General features: G+C 42.0%; 6 protein-coding genes across 6 annotated transcripts; 4 read left to right on the top strand and 2 right to left on the bottom strand.

Annotated features, from left to right (window-relative positions):
- Positions 1-1,140: 1,140 nt before the first annotated feature.
- On the top strand, positions 1,141-1,775 carry PHALS_07521 (uncharacterized protein; the record flags this gene model as incomplete). The annotated part of the gene is made up of 2 exons (XM_024721002.1): positions 1,141-1,309; positions 1,687-1,775. 2 exons carry the CDS (start codon positions 1,141-1,143, stop codon positions 1,773-1,775), a joined length of 258 nt encoding a protein of 85 aa, XP_024586144.1.
- A 1,024-nt stretch (positions 1,776-2,799) lies between these two features.
- PHALS_07520 (uncharacterized protein) lies at positions 2,800-3,123 on the top strand (the record flags this gene model as incomplete). Its single annotated transcript, XM_024720999.1, has 2 exons — positions 2,800-2,847; positions 2,929-3,123. 2 exons carry the CDS (start codon positions 2,800-2,802, stop codon positions 3,121-3,123), a joined length of 243 nt encoding a protein of 80 aa, XP_024586143.1.
- A 3,640-nt stretch (positions 3,124-6,763) lies between these two features.
- PHALS_07519 (Chloroperoxidase) lies at positions 6,764-7,534 on the top strand (the record flags this gene model as incomplete). Its single annotated transcript, XM_024720998.1, has 1 exon — positions 6,764-7,534. One exon carries the CDS (start codon positions 6,764-6,766, stop codon positions 7,532-7,534), a length of 771 nt encoding a protein of 256 aa, XP_024586142.1.
- A 307-nt stretch (positions 7,535-7,841) lies between these two features.
- PHALS_07518 (uncharacterized protein) lies at positions 7,842-8,402 on the bottom strand (the record flags this gene model as incomplete). Its single annotated transcript, XM_024720997.1, has 1 exon — positions 7,842-8,402. The coding sequence occupies one exon, from the start codon at positions 8,400-8,402 to the stop codon at positions 7,842-7,844; it is 561 nt and encodes a 186-aa protein (XP_024586141.1).
- A 1,436-nt stretch (positions 8,403-9,838) lies between these two features.
- PHALS_07517 (Nucleic acid-binding, OB-fold) lies at positions 9,839-12,219 on the top strand (the record flags this gene model as incomplete). The annotated part of the gene is made up of 5 exons (XM_024720996.1): positions 9,839-10,015; positions 10,075-10,183; positions 10,251-10,336; positions 10,406-10,672; positions 10,738-12,219. 5 exons carry the CDS (start codon positions 9,839-9,841, stop codon positions 12,217-12,219), a joined length of 2,121 nt encoding a protein of 706 aa, XP_024586140.1.
- Positions 12,220-16,371: 4,152 nt separating this feature from the next.
- Positions 16,372-17,123, bottom strand: PHALS_07516 (uncharacterized protein; the record flags this gene model as incomplete). Its single annotated transcript, XM_024720995.1, has 2 exons — positions 16,372-16,961; positions 17,087-17,123. The coding sequence occupies 2 exons, from the start codon at positions 17,121-17,123 to the stop codon at positions 16,372-16,374; spliced, it is 627 nt and encodes a 208-aa protein (XP_024586139.1).
- Between the last annotated feature and the right edge of the window lie 922 nt (positions 17,124-18,045).

Below are 18,045 nucleotides of genomic sequence, written 5' to 3'. Positions count from 1 at the left end.
GTTGCCGATTCAAGAGCGGTATACATCGCACAAATCAAAAATATTGATACATCACTAATTTTACACCGAAATGTATCCGGTCAACAGGCGAAGCGTCCTTACAAATGTGACTACTTCGATGGGGAGTATAAGTGACTGAATTTCGCAGAAGTAGTCTAAATATAATACGATAGAGCCACAAAGCGGAGTTGCATTGAATAAACGATCCAGCCATCCGCACATAGCTGCTTGAGTTCACAAGTGAATGCGAGATTTCTACAAAAAAACTTGGTCAAGTATACTGTCTCAATAATCTTATCAAATTTGCCATGTGATATCTTTGTATCTGTTGACCTTTCCTGAAGCTCACAAGGTCCCTTGCCATGTAGCGGTTCCATGCTAAATGGTTGTCACCGTGGCTGACGTTTTCTTGTTATTTTCTTCATGCGCGTAAGACAAGTCAGATTAGGATCACTAACGATGTTAACGTGGTCTGAACAGCTGCGTCACATTATGTGAAGTGTCGCGGATTGACGATCTTTTTATATTCTACAATGCAATACATTCAGCACCTAGGCAATACACATTGCTGAAAGCTTTGGACTCCAGCCAACTGGGTCAGATATGTTCACGTAGGCCAGGAAGAAAAGTACCGGCCCCAAAGCTGACAAATCGTTGTTGCCATTACTGGAGCTCTAAAATTATATCTGTGACGTGGAGTGACCTCATTGTTGGCTGCTGTTGCAAAGACTTCTCCGCATTTCGACGCCCATCCCTTTCTCGAAAGAGATAGTGTGAACCCAAAAGAGCCTTTCCACTCAGCTCATTCAATTCGTTATAATGACTTTCACACGTATAGACAGCAAGCATGTTAAATTTAGTAGCACTCGTAGTCAATCTAACGACCAATTCGTCGACGGAATGTGTTTTCTCTGAGGATAGAGCACAAGTTATTTGATTATCAGCGCCAGACACATTTTTAAAGTCTATCGACTATGTCCTTGTCCAGTTCAAGACAGTCCCATTGGTGTCGGATTCTTCAAGTTGATGGGCCAGCAGAAACTTGAAGTTAAATATGGCGAATTGGCAAGCTGTCAGCTTAAAGCTTACTAAGAGCTGCTAGTCCAGTGATACCGATAAAACGTTCAAGCTCTATGAGGCATGATCTCGCGGGGCATTTGGAAGCGTACTACAAAGGCAGCCTATAACGCTCTGGAAGAAATTCTTCTGTATGCCACAGCGATGGTCCTCGTGAATTTAGATCGGCCAAAACATTTTGGTATTCTCAATGTCTCGGCGTGCTATCGATTATTTTTGACAATCGCTCGTCGTGCGCAATTATTTTAACCCGTTCATTATCAAAGATATCTTAGCTCCCAAGAACACCAAATCACGCTTTTAACGCAGAGTTACGATGGTTTTTTAGCATATAGTATGACGTTTGTCTCTTCAAGTCTTCCTTTTGGAGTTGCGGATTCCTTTAATGTAAGCAACGGTAAACAAAGCTTAATAACAACTGAACTGAATGGGTCAGTGGCGAGAAAGAATTTTTAACTCAGATATATAGTCACCGGTGGAATATTAGTGAGCCTCGAGAGATATCGTTGAGAGGGGGAATCACTGATCTGTACGGTTGGGTCCGGGGAGGATCTAGGCTTTTTAATCCGTCATTGATTGGTCCTTAAGAATACGTATAAAGGCCTATAGGCAAGAAAGCTCGCAAAAATGCTACGTATCCGTTTTATCATTTGAAGACACATGCAAAGGAGAAACGCTTCTTCGTATACAACACGTAGCTACTATGATCATGTAAAGTTCAAAGTACACCAGCTTGGATCTCAGTCGTTTGCAATACATACAGATGATGCGAAGTTTAGCACAGCGACGTCGTTATTACATATCTGGAAGTAAGGACAAGATGGGTTTTTTCCTTCACTTATCAAACCTTGAGGTAATGTATAGGTCAAACTTGTTTAATTAGGCAGCAAATGTGCTTTTGCGTCGGCTCTACCATAGTCTGTCGCAGGCCGGGGTGGTAATATCACGCATTAATGAAATATTTGAAAGCGTACGGATCAGATGCAATATGGATTGCGCCGCTGAAAGTTTAAAAAGTAGAGCGGTTTCGAGCTAAAGTGCCGCCTCATTAAAGCGTTGATTTACATGTTTGTACCTTATTCTTTAGAGACTTGCTACATTACGGTATTGGTATTAACTCAATCGTTGGTCATATCTCATGACAAGGACGTCGAGTGCAAAATTCTGAATGAGAGAAAGGACACTTTCTTAGGTGTCCACCTCAACGAGATACGACTTATGACTCTGAGCGCTGTGTACTAGTGGATTACTATATCATGTCCAAAGGATAGCAAATGTGACAGCCCAGGAGTTAGCAGAGTTTATTGTTCGCCTGAAGGAGTCTACCACTCATTAATTTTGCTGATCAAAATCCCCCGGGAACGCCTCGGCCAGTGTATGGAGGAGTACAATCTACGTCCAGAGTAATATCGCGATATGCTAAGCATTCAGGCCATCAAGAGAAGTGTCACAGAGAACATATTTTTTCCAGACAAGATAGATGTCCACAGATTTTGTATACTCCAGATGGAGCGTCAGCGCGATGCGCTAGCGGTCTCTAAGCTAGAGACTTGTGCACAAGAATAAATTTTCATATATGCCTGAGAAGGAAAGGCCTTATCGACGTTAAATGAGTCTGATCGGCAAATGTTACAGTGTACGCAAAGCCAAATAGGATAATGTGTGCTGTTTAATGTTCGATTATCAAAGGATACGAGAAAAGGCAAAGTATGTTCAATCCATATGAGCGTTAAAAAAATTGGAATGAAAGATTGCCATCTTGCAGAAGAGGTACGATTCTTTCTTCGGACATAGTCTCCGTACCAGTAGAGATCCAAGAAGGGATTGTGCGTCTTCCGGACCTCTTTTAAGGCGGCGATGGCGTTGGATCAAATGTGGAGAGAAACTTCCGGGCATCAAGGACAAATTTGTGCTTCGGACGAGGAGGCTGTACCAGCCAGCCGCTATATATGGACATTGGAGGGAGAGATTGCTCCTTTTACTGGTAAACAGCACCGTGGTGTTCGCAGATGCTACGTTTTCCTGTGGAAGATGAACAAGTTTTGAATAAAAAACCTGTAGAATCGTTAAGGAAACGCACGTACTGGATCATCAATATATTCGAGGCCTGCATTTACGTGACTGATAATCTTGAGACCTCTTGTCTCTCGGTTGTGTAGTGCAATTTATTGAGCTTTAAGCCATAATGGACCAATCACTTTAAAGGGAAATCGAGCTTGATCAATCGCAGGGCGGTCTACTTGGAACGACCTTGTGGAGACTCAATGCATGTAAGGGTGCTGAGCTCTCAAAGACGCGACACTTTCTAAGATACATAAGCCTTGCAGCATTCGTACTCCGAGCTTTGAATATACGAGGAAAGACTACGATAGACGTAGCAATTTTGTGCAGATACATGAGACAAGGTTTTCTCAAAAGTGTAAGCGGGTGCATCTAAATTGCTGAATACTACAGCCTAAACTTGTATTTCTGATTATATCTCTCTTTAAGCATATAATGGCTGGAAAGCCATGAGCCATAGATCCGCGGAAAGTCAAATACATTAAATTACCGCATGGCTCTGTCTAACTTGAATTTCTGGTAGTATCTACTAGAAAAAAAGAAACAGACTTTAGTGCTGAGCATGAGAAGGCCTAGTATAATGTGCAACCATAATGCAGATAAGCTTGTAGAAGTAGCAGTGAGCCGCGGTGTCAAGCTAAAACGAGAAGTAGCGATCGTGTATCGCGGTCTTCATATTGTATCTCTGATGATACAGATAAGTTCTGCTGTGAGCTGCACTCCCAGGAACTCGTTCTGGAAAGACAAATAAAAACGATCGGAGGTCGCAGTATCCGGGATGTAATCCTGGCTAGAGACAGTGAGCTATAAGCCCCAAAACTGACAGTCAGGCTGCGTCGTGACCAGCAATGATCCAGCCATTCTACGAGGCGGCGGTTCAGCCGAGTCTGCAAAACTGACTGACGTGCTCGTCGTCTAAAGCATTTAGCTTTTACGGTTTGCGGGAAGCAAGTTTATTCAATCGCAAAATGGGCCTGGTAAGGAATGCACGTCTGCCCTCATTACCAATGGAATAGTCTTTTGCTGATCATGAAAGGTCATATCCGAGTTGCAAGACAAAGATATTTAAACTGGTATCGAAGGAAGAGCTGATCTTATCGCCATCATGGACGTGTCCGTTATTGATTGTCCTGGTAGTAGAGTATTTTTAAGTGTAAAGGGCAAAACTGTAATTCTTATCCCTTGTACATTGAGCACGATACAATTGTACAATATTTGCATCGCACTTGGTGTAAATGTGCATATTTGAAAATCGATATCAAGGAGCTGATGGCTGCATGTCAGAAAATCAAGAGAGCTATGTTGTAAGAGATAGTAAAATGTATGGTTAAAGTAGTAGCCGAAGTCATCGTAATTATCGTTAGGCTCTCAAATTCGATCCGGGTAGAAGCGCACGACTCAGAGCTCCGTGCATAAACTGATGCGAATTCATTGAGTCAAAGCTTTCTCTTTGCAAGTAGCACGGCAAGTCGGTTGCATTAGAGCGAAGCGTAACGTTGACGTACAACTTGCCCTGGCAATTCTAAATATAAGATCTGTGCTGGTCGTATTTATAAAAAAAATTGCCAGATAAACAGAAAAATAAAAACTATATACCAGATTTCTGAAAAATACCTAGTGTATATCACTTTGAGGATAGTTTTGTATATATATACATGTATACATCTCCCAATGAAATAAAGATAAAAACTGCCTCACCAATCAGGCTGTTACAGTGAGAGGACGTCATCACAGGGAAAGACATGCTTTGGAACCCTCAACCACAGAGCAAATAAGTTAAACCTCACTGACTCTCAACGGTGGGATATGAACCTACGATCAAATCTTTCTGCTAATAGCAAATATGGACATACACTTACTATTTTTACCATCATTGGTGTTCGTGGGAACTTTACGCTACTCCATGTGCTCATGCACTCATAGCATCAAAACAACTCATGATGCTGGAGAATATTATCACTCTACATGGAAAATATCAACATCAGCAGCAGCATATAGCAAATATCCAAGTGAAACAATTCTACAATCAAAAATTCTTTGTCAGTGATTGCAAGCCTCTTCAAATTTTGAAGAAGCGTGGAAGACCAAAGAAGAGTCATATTTCGTCACAACAGGCGACTGCTCAGCGTATAAAGAAGCAGGTTTATAGATGCGGTGTTTGCAAAACTGTGGGTCGTTGCTGATACAGCGTAATCTTTATGGTTGTCGGTAAATTAGTTTTATGTTAGAGATTATTTTCTAGGTCACTTCCGGAAAATATAATGATCTTTATGCACAATTCATGTATACATGTGTATATACATAACTATACTTACACTTGTTATATCTTATTTTTCAAATATTTGGTATATTGTTTTTATTTTTCTAAAAGATTTTTTTATTTTCCCTTATAATCATTATATTTAACGTCTCAAATAATTGGATATCACTGAGCGATGTACGTCAATAACAGCGAAGACGAACTTTCATGAGGGGAGCTCGTCGGACAAACCTCCCCAAACCATACCTCTCATGCTTAAGTATAGATGAAGCCTTATAGCGATATGCGTGCGGTTTGGGTACGACGAAGCCGAAAGTTGTCGACAAGCACCAGCGCTTTTAAATTTTATCAGGAAAAAATCAGAGAATCGGTCGGTAAGCCCACAACCCAGAGAACACCTAGCACGGTCCGCATTGTTCTATGAAAGACCTCGCAAGTGTATGTACAATTTTGTATGAGTTCAGATATGTAACATTTCGGTATTGGCATTCGACTGAGATCTTCTACGCTCGAGACTTGGCTCCCACTCTCTTCAATCGAAGCCAAGCGAAAGTTCTGCTAGAGCGATAATGTACTGCTTTTGCTATGTATAATCCGATTTAAATGAGATTCTATGGCTCTTTTGTTAGGTTATCGATATCTTTACAGGCTGCATGTCTCTTGATTATGCTCTTCTATATACAAACACAAATACTTTCAACGTGGTTTCAGAATCAGCCGAGTGTCTTCTCCAATTCTTAATAAATTCTTTGGATATGGAGAGTGCACATAAATAAAGCTGTACTACCTGCAAAATGTATTCGACTGGTAACCTAATTCTAAGGGATGGACAAAAGTATTTTTCCAGCTGAGGGCTCGCATTGCTCATACATCGGTATAAAAGCAACGAAAACGTATGTCCTGTCTTTTTCATCTAATCTGTTCAGCAATTTCAAATCTAATTCTCCAACTCTAAATGTCTTTCTGGAAAGGACAGGAATATCCTGTGACTGCTTAGTAAAGGCACGTCAATAGATTCTGCCCTTTTTTCTGGTAGCTAGTATAGAATCTGTTGGATTAAGGAGGTGAATGGACAGAGCTTCCTCTTTTGGAGGCACAGATCGAGCTCTGAATATGATTATTATAGAGCTGTAGAACTTGATTTTATGTATATTTGATGTGCTGTTGACAATTCTGACTCTATTTCGATCATGTAGCCAAGAGACATTTTGTGTGCGCCTATCGATCCGGACCACCAGCAAGCAAATCCAACGTGATCCTTCGGCTTGCAATGCGTTCCAAAATTTAAAAGTCTCAGCAAATGAAAATGTTCTCATTCTCTCATTTCCTTCGACTCCAACAAACTACTTCCTACACCTATCAAGAATGTTTCGCACTACTGTCGCTGCTGCTGTCGCTCTCGTCGCTTTGACCAGCGCTCCTTTCGTCCAATCTCACGATGACACGGAGCAAAAAACATCTTGTAGTGACACATCATCGAATCTCAAAGTCGGTGAGTACTTTAAACCCAGTGGTGACCAAGTCTCTGGCGTGTTCAATAACACTGCTCCATTCCGCCGTGGACCGTGTCCCGGTTTCAACGTGCTTGCTAACCACGGATTTATCTCACGCAATGGCCAAAACATTTCAAAAGCATCGCTTGCGGCTGTATTTTCTAGCGTTTATAACGTTGCTGAAGAATGGACAGTCGCACAAATCGGTCGCTTGCCGGATGTTTTCAGCCTTGACTTTCTCAGTCGAAACGATCGTGATGCTTCCTTCGCTCGCGATGACCGATATTTCGGTCGTGATCCGGCTGAGGTGAACGTGACTCTTGCTCAGAAATTCCTTGACCGTGCTGACGCCGATGGAAAAATCACGCTGGATGCAGTCGCTCACGCTCGCATTGATTTCGCGAATATGTGTAAGGCCATTAACCCAGAGTGCAACTTTAATGCTACGATTGAGGCTACAGCTTTCCGTCAGGCAGCTCTTTTGCTAACAGTTTTCGGTAAGACAGACTTTATCTTAGCCGAACACGTCAAGTCATTTATGGTCAAAGAGACAATCCCAACTGATTTCGTCAGGTCGGCGGTTCCAGTGACGACTGCGGCCTTAAACGCGACGTATTCCAGATTAGTTGAAGCGGCCAAGTAGGTTAAACACCTCAGGTATTTCGATTAACAATCGTAGCGAATCATACCAACTTTTAAACAATCATATGACTCCCTTTGCTTAATCAGGTGTGAGAGTAGGTGGTTTTGAATCTAGTACGAGATCAAGGTACTTAATCAAGTGATACACTATCACCTTTACGATCATTACCTCCTTGGCAATCTAGTAAAAGCTAGAACTTTATGACTCAATCCTACATCTACTTTTGGTAAATGTACCTGACAAGTCAATGCTTAAGTTATACCAATAATTTTATTGCCTTCATCAATCGCAGAAACGACTATCTTTGTTAAGTAAAATAAGGTTTCTGTCCGCAATCAACTCCACCTTTCAGCAGGTAATGACAATATTTGTCCTCAGGACACGCGGTGCTATTGACACAATGAGCAGCTCCGTTCGCATCATCCACAGCATCCGGTGGCGCACAAATGCAATTTTCTTCTGCTCCATGTAAACAAAGACACATAAACTCTCTTTTACAAATTGGCGAGTCACCAATTTTCCTCTTAAGCTCCGCTGCAGGGTCGCAAACGCCCCAAGGCTCAACAGCCGTCTCCTCGATCAAAAATGGATTGCTTCGCATGGTGCTAGGATCGTATATTAAGCACGACGGGGCATCGGCATACATCTCTTGGCCGTTTTCCATCCTGCACACAAAGTTCTTGCTTGCGCACATGGGATAAGAATTGTCGGGATAATCACAGTCATCTCCATCCGCTACTACGTGAACAAAGTACTTGACACGAGGCTGATGGGTAGCCATTTGTTTGACGTCATCTTCATTCCCCAGAGCAGCAGAGTTTACGGCCGCTAAACTGGATGCTACAGATAAGAGGGTCAAAAGCTGCATGACACTGACTCGTTACGCTGTCGGACGGTCTCCACACGGTTCTCTCTACTGACTATTTTAATCTGCTGTCTTCCTTTTTATCGCACCTGCTTATAATTACTTATGTATAGAGTATGATTACAAAACTGGGGTGCAAAACACTGGAAGTATAAAGCCAGAGGATACTGATAACTGGCAAGTAAAGTCAAACTGTGAATAGCAACTTGAGTTCTGCTGCAGTGAAATGATGACAGTGGCGTCGTAGTGTTTGACCTTCACGTACAAAACGCTGTATCGCGCGACGTTTAAGTGCATCTAGAATAGATTAGCTTAGTCGCCTATGATGCCATCTTAACATTATATTCGGCATTTCCTAACATACTTCTTTGACAAATGTTTAACTCACTGAGTTTCTCGTCTGCGTCCAAGAAAGCAGTGCAGTATAAGAAGATTTCGAGCTCAAGAATATGAGAATAATTTTACTAAGCGCTGCGCATATTATGATATAGCATTTATAAGGATAGCTTTGCACGCCTTTATCGTGGCTCCTGGTGTCGTGGGTTTTGATGCGCTGGAAAATCGAACTTTATCTTCTTTTGCTGAACGTACACACCTAGGCTTTCAAGAGGAGAATGGCAAGAAAACATGATCAATTATCATGATGAGTACTCGTACGACACTGGGAGTGATCGTAAGAGATGGGAGTGGCTCTCATGATGGAAAGGTTCAAAAGACAAGTAGGCTTTAGCAGATGTTGCATCATGGATAGTATTACATGTATTAGGAATCGCTTTAGGATAGAGTTTTAAAAGGGACGACCAGTGAGTCCACTCATACAACATTGATTGATGTGGACTCTGGTATCTATTGCTTTCTCGATACAAAATGCACCGCAAACCGTTGCACTAAAGAGCGCTGGTCGCGAATCCGACGACTGAGGAAAAATAATTCCTGTGTAGAATATAGAATGAAATTCTTTATGCGGTGCAACAAGAACACTTGACTATATTGCTGCGCACTTGGCGCATGACGGTCAAACTGTTCAAGATAAAATCATCGAGCTCTACGAAGTGTAGCCGTACTGACATACCTAAGCCATTAAGTATCGACTACTAGCACGGAGCCTCTGTGTGGAGGCGTCAGGAACTCTCCTGAAAGATGTGAGAATGTTAGAGGCGTGGAGTGCTTCGCTTAACGAAAGCCTATTGTATGGAAATAAGTCGCTTTTTCGGTTGCTTTGCGCATGTGCTTTAAGCAATAAGCTGCATCTCGCACATGGAGAATAATCCCCTGCGCAAAGTTGAAAAAAAAATCGGAAAGTCCTAAAATTGTGATTGAGTGCTCACAATAATTCGATCCTAATAAATTCTCAGAAACTTTCCAGGTGTATAAATTACTGCATTTTTTAAGTCCAGAGTACATAAATGTTTTGATAAGTGGACAAGTGATAGGCATTGATGGGATCGACTCGACACATCTCACGGTGGCGATTGCCATTATGCCAAACGTCTGTATCACTTTCATCTTCTTCACATGTGTCACTACGTTATCTTGACGAATTCGTGGGAAAGTTGCAATGTGCTTCTGATCTCCTACAGCTTGAACTTTTCCCAGACGCGAAAGAGATCACGGAGGTAAATTGATGACTGAGAGAGATTCGACTCATTAAATGCTGACGAAAAGTTAATTTTAGAGCATGGCACTGTTTAATGCTGTCCGACGGTATATTGCACCCACATCCAAATCTAGAAAAGTTAATGATAAACCTGATGGAATTATTGTCGTTGGAGACGGTAGCACTCGTAAGTGAAAGAAGTAACGATCATTGTTATTATGTTACGCTGGTTACATTTGTGTTTGTGTAAACAGCACGTACAGCTGCAATGTTTGCCTATCGAATGCAAGGATGGAAATGCTATAGTGTAGATCCTGCAATGGATACGGGAACAAGTGAGGTTTGAATTCATTTGAGTCATATTTGAAAGTATAAAGTCAAAGTTAAGACTTAGTGTCTGTGCCTGTAGCGGTCGAAACGTTGGGCAGAAGTTTCGAATCTGATCATTGTGCGAAATAAGATTGAAAATGTTCGAATTTCGTTAAAGCGAGTGATCTTAGTGTTAGTGCACGCACATGTTTCACTTGACCAAGCGCTGAGTGCTGTAGAAGCTGAAGAGATTTGTGGTGTCGTGACGATACCATGTTGTAATTGGTATGGATTGCAGGAGACACTTTTTGGAAGAAAACCAGACCTTGTGTATGATGACTTTAGTGTTTTGTCAGATCATCGTGAAGTATGGTGTGCTTTTGATTGAAACTCTGATAAAGTGCTTATAGCTAAATGACTTGCTGTATGTAGATTCGCTTGTGGTTTGGTGATCGATCACATCACGAGATTGGAAGCACGAATGCTACTCATACAGATCTTACGCTGACTTCAAATGTCATGAAAGGCTGTATTCGTAAAATTTTCGTAGAGAACGATGACATACTATCCAAAGAGACCATTGGAATGGATATTGAAAAGCTTACGAAGCGACATGATGGAGTTCTCGACTTTATAAGCAAAATCCTGTGTGAAACCTCCGATAATGATGTTTCTGTAGATAATAGAGCCAATGAAGACGCGATTGGTAATAGTTTGCGATCTGCTATTGCGTCACATCTTCGTCTGGATGCTTCTCTTCTCGTACTTGATCAGCATTCCCAATTCTCTACTGTTCATTTGTTATTGCAAGAAGGATATTCAAATGTGTACATCATTTCCACAGCTAATAAGCTGTCTTTAACCATGCAAGGTGAAATTGCATTCAAGACACTGAAGTTGCAGCTCTCCAAGGCTACAATGCATAAGGAATCTGCAACGGGAAACGTGAATCTTAGGTATAGACCTTGTGGCTATTTTGTTCTCCAGTCATCTTTCACTTTCACAAACATTGGCAAACAAGTTTCAAACGAGGAATTGATCACCGTTACTTTCGACAATAATGGTCAACCAGCTCTTTCAGCTGCATGTCTGTTAGACATGAACGCGATATTTCATGGATTTCGTGGTCGATCGAAGAAAAATCCATCGTTTTTTCGCCATTTGTTCTGCACTTTGGACCAGCTCGTGTCTACGTGTAGTACTCCCTCACTTGAAATAGCTAAAAGTGCGTCACTGGTGTGCATTTCACCGCGTAAACAGTGGCGAAAACGGGAATATTTAGCTCATGCAGATTTGGGGTATGATGTACATTCTCTAGTTGTCACGACAAAACAATGTTCAGATGCACCAATGTACATTTACTGTTGCAACAAACGCTCGACGGAATCAAGCAGCGTACCAGTTGCCAATATTGAAGGCATATACAATGACTTGAGTGCTCGCGATACTGCTCTTATAGTCTGGCGTGAACAGGAAGAAAAGTTACGCAAACGACAGTCTGAACTATTAGCAGCTAAACGTCTCGCTGTTGTTGATAATGCTGATACACGTATGACAGTCTTACGTGATCAAGAACAAGCAGATGCTGTAGCTCGAGAGACTCAAGCTGAACCAAAGAAAATATACGTTCAAGTGGTTGGTACAATAAAGCGAATTCGTAGCTTCAGTAAAGGCATGACCTTCCTTTCGATCATGTTGGATGATTGTGGGGTTGATAGACCGCTACAGGCATTTTTACAGAGTGACACGATGGGTTTGTCTCTTCCTTTATTTGCTAAAGTGACAAAACTTTTAAGAACTGGAGACAAACTAGTTGCAATTGGATTTATGACTCGCAATGCTCATGGACACTCGATGCTACAAATTGAAGCAATTTGTTTGAATCAGACTGGGAAGTACGAAGCGTATAACTAAACAGGTAGCATAATAAAAGTTTTGATATGAATTAGGTCTATTGGAAATATCATGTTAGGCATTAATTTTCAAAAAGTACGATGCGCAAAATGACAAAAAACAGTTTATTATTCAGCCAATGACAATTTTCAAATGCGAAACGTTCCAATGACATGGTGAACGTCCCATTACACTGCGAAGCCACAATGACGTTTCATATCATCTATAGAGTCTGTTCCCATTTAAATTCCGCCTCAGGATAATATCCCGAGCTCCATCGTACTATCATATCATATCGACAGCCAAAGTCAGCCGTGATAAGCTGTATTTACACATTCAATTTTTGTGAAATGTGCAAGTGCTTATTACACTTTTGTGCAACTGACTAAGAGGTACGAAGGTTCTGGTATGATTTGTTGATGAGGACGGTGTGACATCGTAACGGAGGGATCCTGACGCTCGGGACGCGTTGGCTGCTAACCTTATGTATTCAGTTCATTTTATTATTGAGCGTCGTATTAAGTATGAGTCTAAATTGAATTCAACTCAGCTCCATATGTATCTGTTACCTTGGATCCTCTCTGTTACCACTCCTGGGTGGGGCGAATAAATCCATTCTCTGTGCTAAAGTCAACGTGAGCCGAATCAAAAACATCTATATGCAAGGTGCATAAGTGACGCTCGTCGTCAAGTCGGTGCCTGAGTCCTATCAAACTATCTCCTTTGGTGATGCGAGCTGTTTGATTATCTGTACCCAAGACAACCAAACACGCTTTGTCTCATGTCTATCTTTGGCGCCGAATGGTACGGCGTTTGCAGCCTTCATACAAGCGTTTACAATCTTTGAGTATGCGCTGGCAATATGCCTCTAGAAATACCAAAGAAAGGCTTTTTATGGAGGTACACTTCGGCTCCCAGAAAGAGGTCGCAGAAGTTAACCGTCAATACCTTTGAGGGTAAAAACAAACTTATTGTCTGGAGAAAATCAGATTCGATGGCTCGAAGGTTGTCCACGCTCCAGACGGAGCATCATCGCGTTGCAATAGCACTTTTCAAGCTAAGTGCTGCGCATGAGAATGAGCGCTTGGGTGCAATGCCGTTAGTGAAGGCATCCCCAATACATGCAACAGATTGTCGCGGATGCCCGCAGCGCCTAATAATACATACCGTTCGCGATCAAAATTCCAGCCATCATGGGTGGCAAGATCTAGCAGACTATGCCCACATTTTTGAAATATCATCGCCGAAATGGCAACAGACCTCTCGTGGGGGCGGTGACAGTTATCATTTTCTGCAAGGGTCTCAAAGCCGATGCAGCTCCTATCGAGATCTTCGCGCATATCCCACCTCAGTATGCGTTCAGGGTCTATTAGCAGAAAAATATACAGGTCGATGTCAATGGGGGCTAGCCAAAGATGGGTGACTTTTCGATCAGAGTTGTGGCTCGCAGCCTACGATTACAGGCTGTTATCATTCACACGAAGGCTTAATAAATCCATGCAAAGTTCGGATTGCTTCAGAAGCGACATGCGATTACGTACGAGGCGTGATTCTCGAAAATATCAGATAGTGTAGAGAGGCATCGCCCATTTAATTAATATTTGAGTGTTTTGCAATGGGGACACTACTGATAGTACCGAAAATTCTGTTGAGCCTTCACGTAAAATTGAGACTTTGACAAGGCTGAACGTTGCCCCATCCTTCTTGTATTCGAAATACTCTCTCATTTTAGGTATGACGTGGCTCAAACACATTGAGCCAGGAATCAATTGGAAGTCGAAAATATTAGCTGTCACACATTTTCGTCCTGCTTAAGCTTTGGTGAGTCATCAGCCAACATTTACCAGAAAGCAGAAACGCTTCTTTCGCAGCTACGATAGCTTCTGTGCAGGACGAAAAATTGTGTAATTCGTCGGTCTAGCAATAAAATGATTGGTAAGGGCCTAAAACAGGGCTCGGAAGGCAAAAGCGACAGTGAGCCGCGGTCTCGCGAAAAAAGGTAGCTGTCAAATATCGCAACTTCTATAGAATGTCTCTGCAGAAACAGGAAAGAGCGACTAATCTGCTCTAGCGAGTAGATCAGGTGAGACGGTGAGGCGGTTAATCATAGCTATAAGATGGTGTCACCTATGCCAATACCGAGGATAGTAGAAATGACTGGACTTCGCTGTCTTCCGTGCGGGGCCTATGGAGATGAAAAGCGACCCTCTCGCTGCGGTGAGTACTCTGAGCAGGATGTGCTGGAAAGGATCACATGTACCAAAGGGATTGTCTTTCACATCGATGGCCAGGTGATGCAGCTGGTCAGGCCACATTATTGCAATAATTAATCCTTTTTCAACAAAAGACGATATAGTCATCCAAACACGGGTAGTCGGGTGTGGTCTTTTTACAGTCAAAGATCGCGGGCAAGGCTCAATTGTGTGCGCTTGAATAAGCTGTACACAGACAAATATGTTGTCCGATCGTCCTTCTGTTCAACGGTTTCGGTGATATAACTCACCTGTTGAATGCCTCAACATGGAGAATCAACCCTACTAAAAGAAATTCTTATCTGTTCATATAGTGATCTATTACTTGCGAAATGATTAGTTGTGTGTCATGCACCAACATGGCGGTTTATCAACTTAGTATGTTAAAAAATGTTTGTAAAAGTATTAGCCAATGTTAGACCAGCATTTGAGGTATATGCGTTATTATTAGTGGTATGTGTATAATATTGAGTTATTTTATTTTCAATTTTATTTTCCATAACAAAGTATTTAATTACAAAAATAGCTTAATGGTCAGGAAAACTTGATTAAATAAACAAAAAACAAAATAGATTTATTCAGACTATACAATTGACTATTTACTGACTTTGTACGTAGAGCCATAAGTGTGTACGATATAAGAAGCAAACCAAGCAGTCTGCTATCCTGTAATCAAGTATTCGGCATTGATGTAAGCTGAAACTGCATTCACACAGTTTGCAGATATGAAACTGCTTCTTTCAAATCCGTTACATTAATTGAGCGTCCTTTGAGTTGATCCCAAGAAAATTTTGAAATACAAGCAACGCTAGACAATCATGCATCAAGTATGACACCGCAACGTAATACCCTCAATTGAGCATCAGATAGTAAAAGTAAGTGACAGAATTTTCGATGAGACCCACTACAATGATGACTATTGTGACCCTGTTCTGCTTTAAATTTTGTTCTTCACGTACATGCGAATGGCTAGTCATTGCAAGAATGAAGCAACTCAGAGTATCAATTGACTTTTATTTATCAGAGATTTCCTCGAGAAAAAGATCATTCCAACAGGAAGAAGAACAGAGCGATCTTTACAAAACCAGTAGATACTTTTTGTGTTTTGAACACCCAAGCCACGCTGTATGATCGGAAAGCCCAGATGAGTGGACGTCCGCCTACCTAAAGTTAGTTTTTCGAAATGGTGAGCTAGCATCTTTATTTGAACGAAGTCTGATTCTCATTTTCACTCTTGTCTGCTTTAAGAAGATCCCTCATTGAGATCCAGATTTTTCCAACCGACTCGAAAGGCAGGCGATACCTTTAAACAGTGATGGTTTGTGGGATGAAAAAAACTCAGTGTGAGCGAAAGACTTGTGACTCTCGCCGAGTCTTGGATGAACACTTTCGCCATACCTGGCAATACACGGCTAAGTCGTTTCTGAGCGTTCCCTTTCGGTACTTAGGACCTGATGCATTCTCTTAGATATACAATTTATGAGTTTTTGCCGGCGCTGAAAAGGACAAACTAAAAGTTAAGAGTGAACTGGAAGCCAACGAAGACGATGCGTAATCAGGGTCCTTTAAGAGCACCAAATACTATATGCATTAATGTATTTGCACTTATTCTCCCCGTCATTCAGGAATCACATATCATACTTATAATCCTCCAAATTGTATTCATCTGACACACGGATGCTATCTAAGAATTATATTGTAATGCGTATACATTTGAAGCTACTACTACGAGTTAGACTCACATCACATGCCATACGTCTCTGTGTGTCAATATCTTTCATGAAAAAATAATCCTAAACGAAAATTCCTACGAATCCACGCAAGCCTTTAAGATAGCTGTAGTCTTCACGCATTAACGAACACCCAAAGCTCTTTGCAAAGAAGAGCAGCCATTCAGTCTCTCGAAAGTCGTGCACAAACGCTAGTTTTGACTCACGTCAGCCTCACTGCTCTGCACGCAAATACCAAAGTTTTTATAATCTTTACAGGTTAGACCTGTGTCGCAAACGCGGTCATTTGTGCAGTCACTGAACAGCGACGTGCTGCTTGGAAGATAAGGGGCAATGGCACACTCCTGATTCGAGCCCTTGGTACGGCAATACTTGCCCTCATCACATGATCCAATTTCTCCACTCGAAGTGGTACAGCTTTCGGCAGGGCGGCGAGCAGTGCGCCAAGCGTCTGGTGGCATGCAGTAGCAGTCGTCATTGGCTATGTCCATACAGATGCATTGGAAGTCAAAAAGACACTTGGAGGGAAGCGTCGCATTCTTTTGACTGCACTGCGCCCAAGGTGTGGTGACTTTATCATCAACTGAGGCGAGGAACGAGTCATCACGCTCCAGACATCTCTGAACACCAGTCCCATCGTCCTGACACGAGTACGACGCACTTTGGCAGAGCAAGACATTACCGCCATTCGGGCACGTTGCATTATTTGCAATGACTGTCACCTCACGGAATCGTAGATGATGATGATGCACTTTGTAGTGCGCGGCCATAGACGTGGATGCTAACAATACATGAGTGAAAAGGGACCACGACATCATTATTAGAGATCGAGTTAGAAAGTGAGTGGAAAGAGACCGAAAGGAGATCAGATCCACTTTCTGTGTCTGGAAAATAAAAGCTACTTACGTGGGGTATCCAGTGCATACGGCAATCTATAGAACATATATGCAGCTGCGATCCTGACGTGCTTCCACCCATTTTGAGTTTTATTGTTTTGTGTACCACACAGATGTTATGATATTACATTAATGTTGCGCGATTAAGTCTCACAGTCGTGAAATTTCGCTTGACTTTTAACCTAATTTTTGTCAAATCTATCTACTCTTTTACGAGGTGATGGCTAATGCGGATCGTGCATGCACTGTCGCCAGCGCGTTAGTATTGTGTAAAAGCAAATGATTTCTGAATTTCTAGCACCAGTTACAATAATAGTTCGTGTTCTGTACCAGATCTCAAATTTATGGTGTTTCGTATCGCTCCATCGACATGACGTTCAGTAATTCTCTCTATCTCCCACATGCTTATGCCGTCTTTCAAGCTGTACCTACCTGGTGCTACCGCACTTGAAAAGGGTTTAATACACAGAACATCACACTTTGATACCTCTGTATCGAGCAATTCAAGCGAGCCAGCTCGCCATGAAAGCGCCAATCTCAAAACTTTGTAGTACGTCGTGTTTTGCGGAAGTTTGCAGGAACATTGTCTGAATCTCAGAGACATTCGCAAGATTCGATACAAAATGCGGCTAAGATCGTGACATTCAGATACGATCTTGACGTGAAACAATAGGAATTATCTGGTAAGAATCGAACATATAATCCTTTGACAATCGTTGATCCAACGCGTGAGTAAGTACAGCCTCCTTTCACTTCAACTCCGCTTATCACCTCGTTCTACGTCTATCACATCACAACAAAGAATTAACTTGCTATTCGCGGTGTAATCCTTAGCAGCGCAATATATGTTGCGTCGAACCCTTACGCAGTACGTATCGCCACATATGTTGGCGACGTCACCACTGCGATAAGCAACAGCTTGTCGGGGTGGTGCGAAGGCCTCCGCCACGTTGAGCAGACGCGGCTTTT

This window comes from Plasmopara halstedii (assembly GCF_900000015.1).
Source record: "Plasmopara halstedii genome assembly, contig: Scaffold_3111, whole genome shotgun sequence".
Lineage (NCBI taxonomy): Eukaryota > Oomycota > Peronosporomycetes > Peronosporales > Peronosporaceae > Plasmopara > Plasmopara halstedii.
Note: the sequence above shows the minus strand (reverse complement) of the source record. Positions and strands in the feature narration are given on the sequence as shown.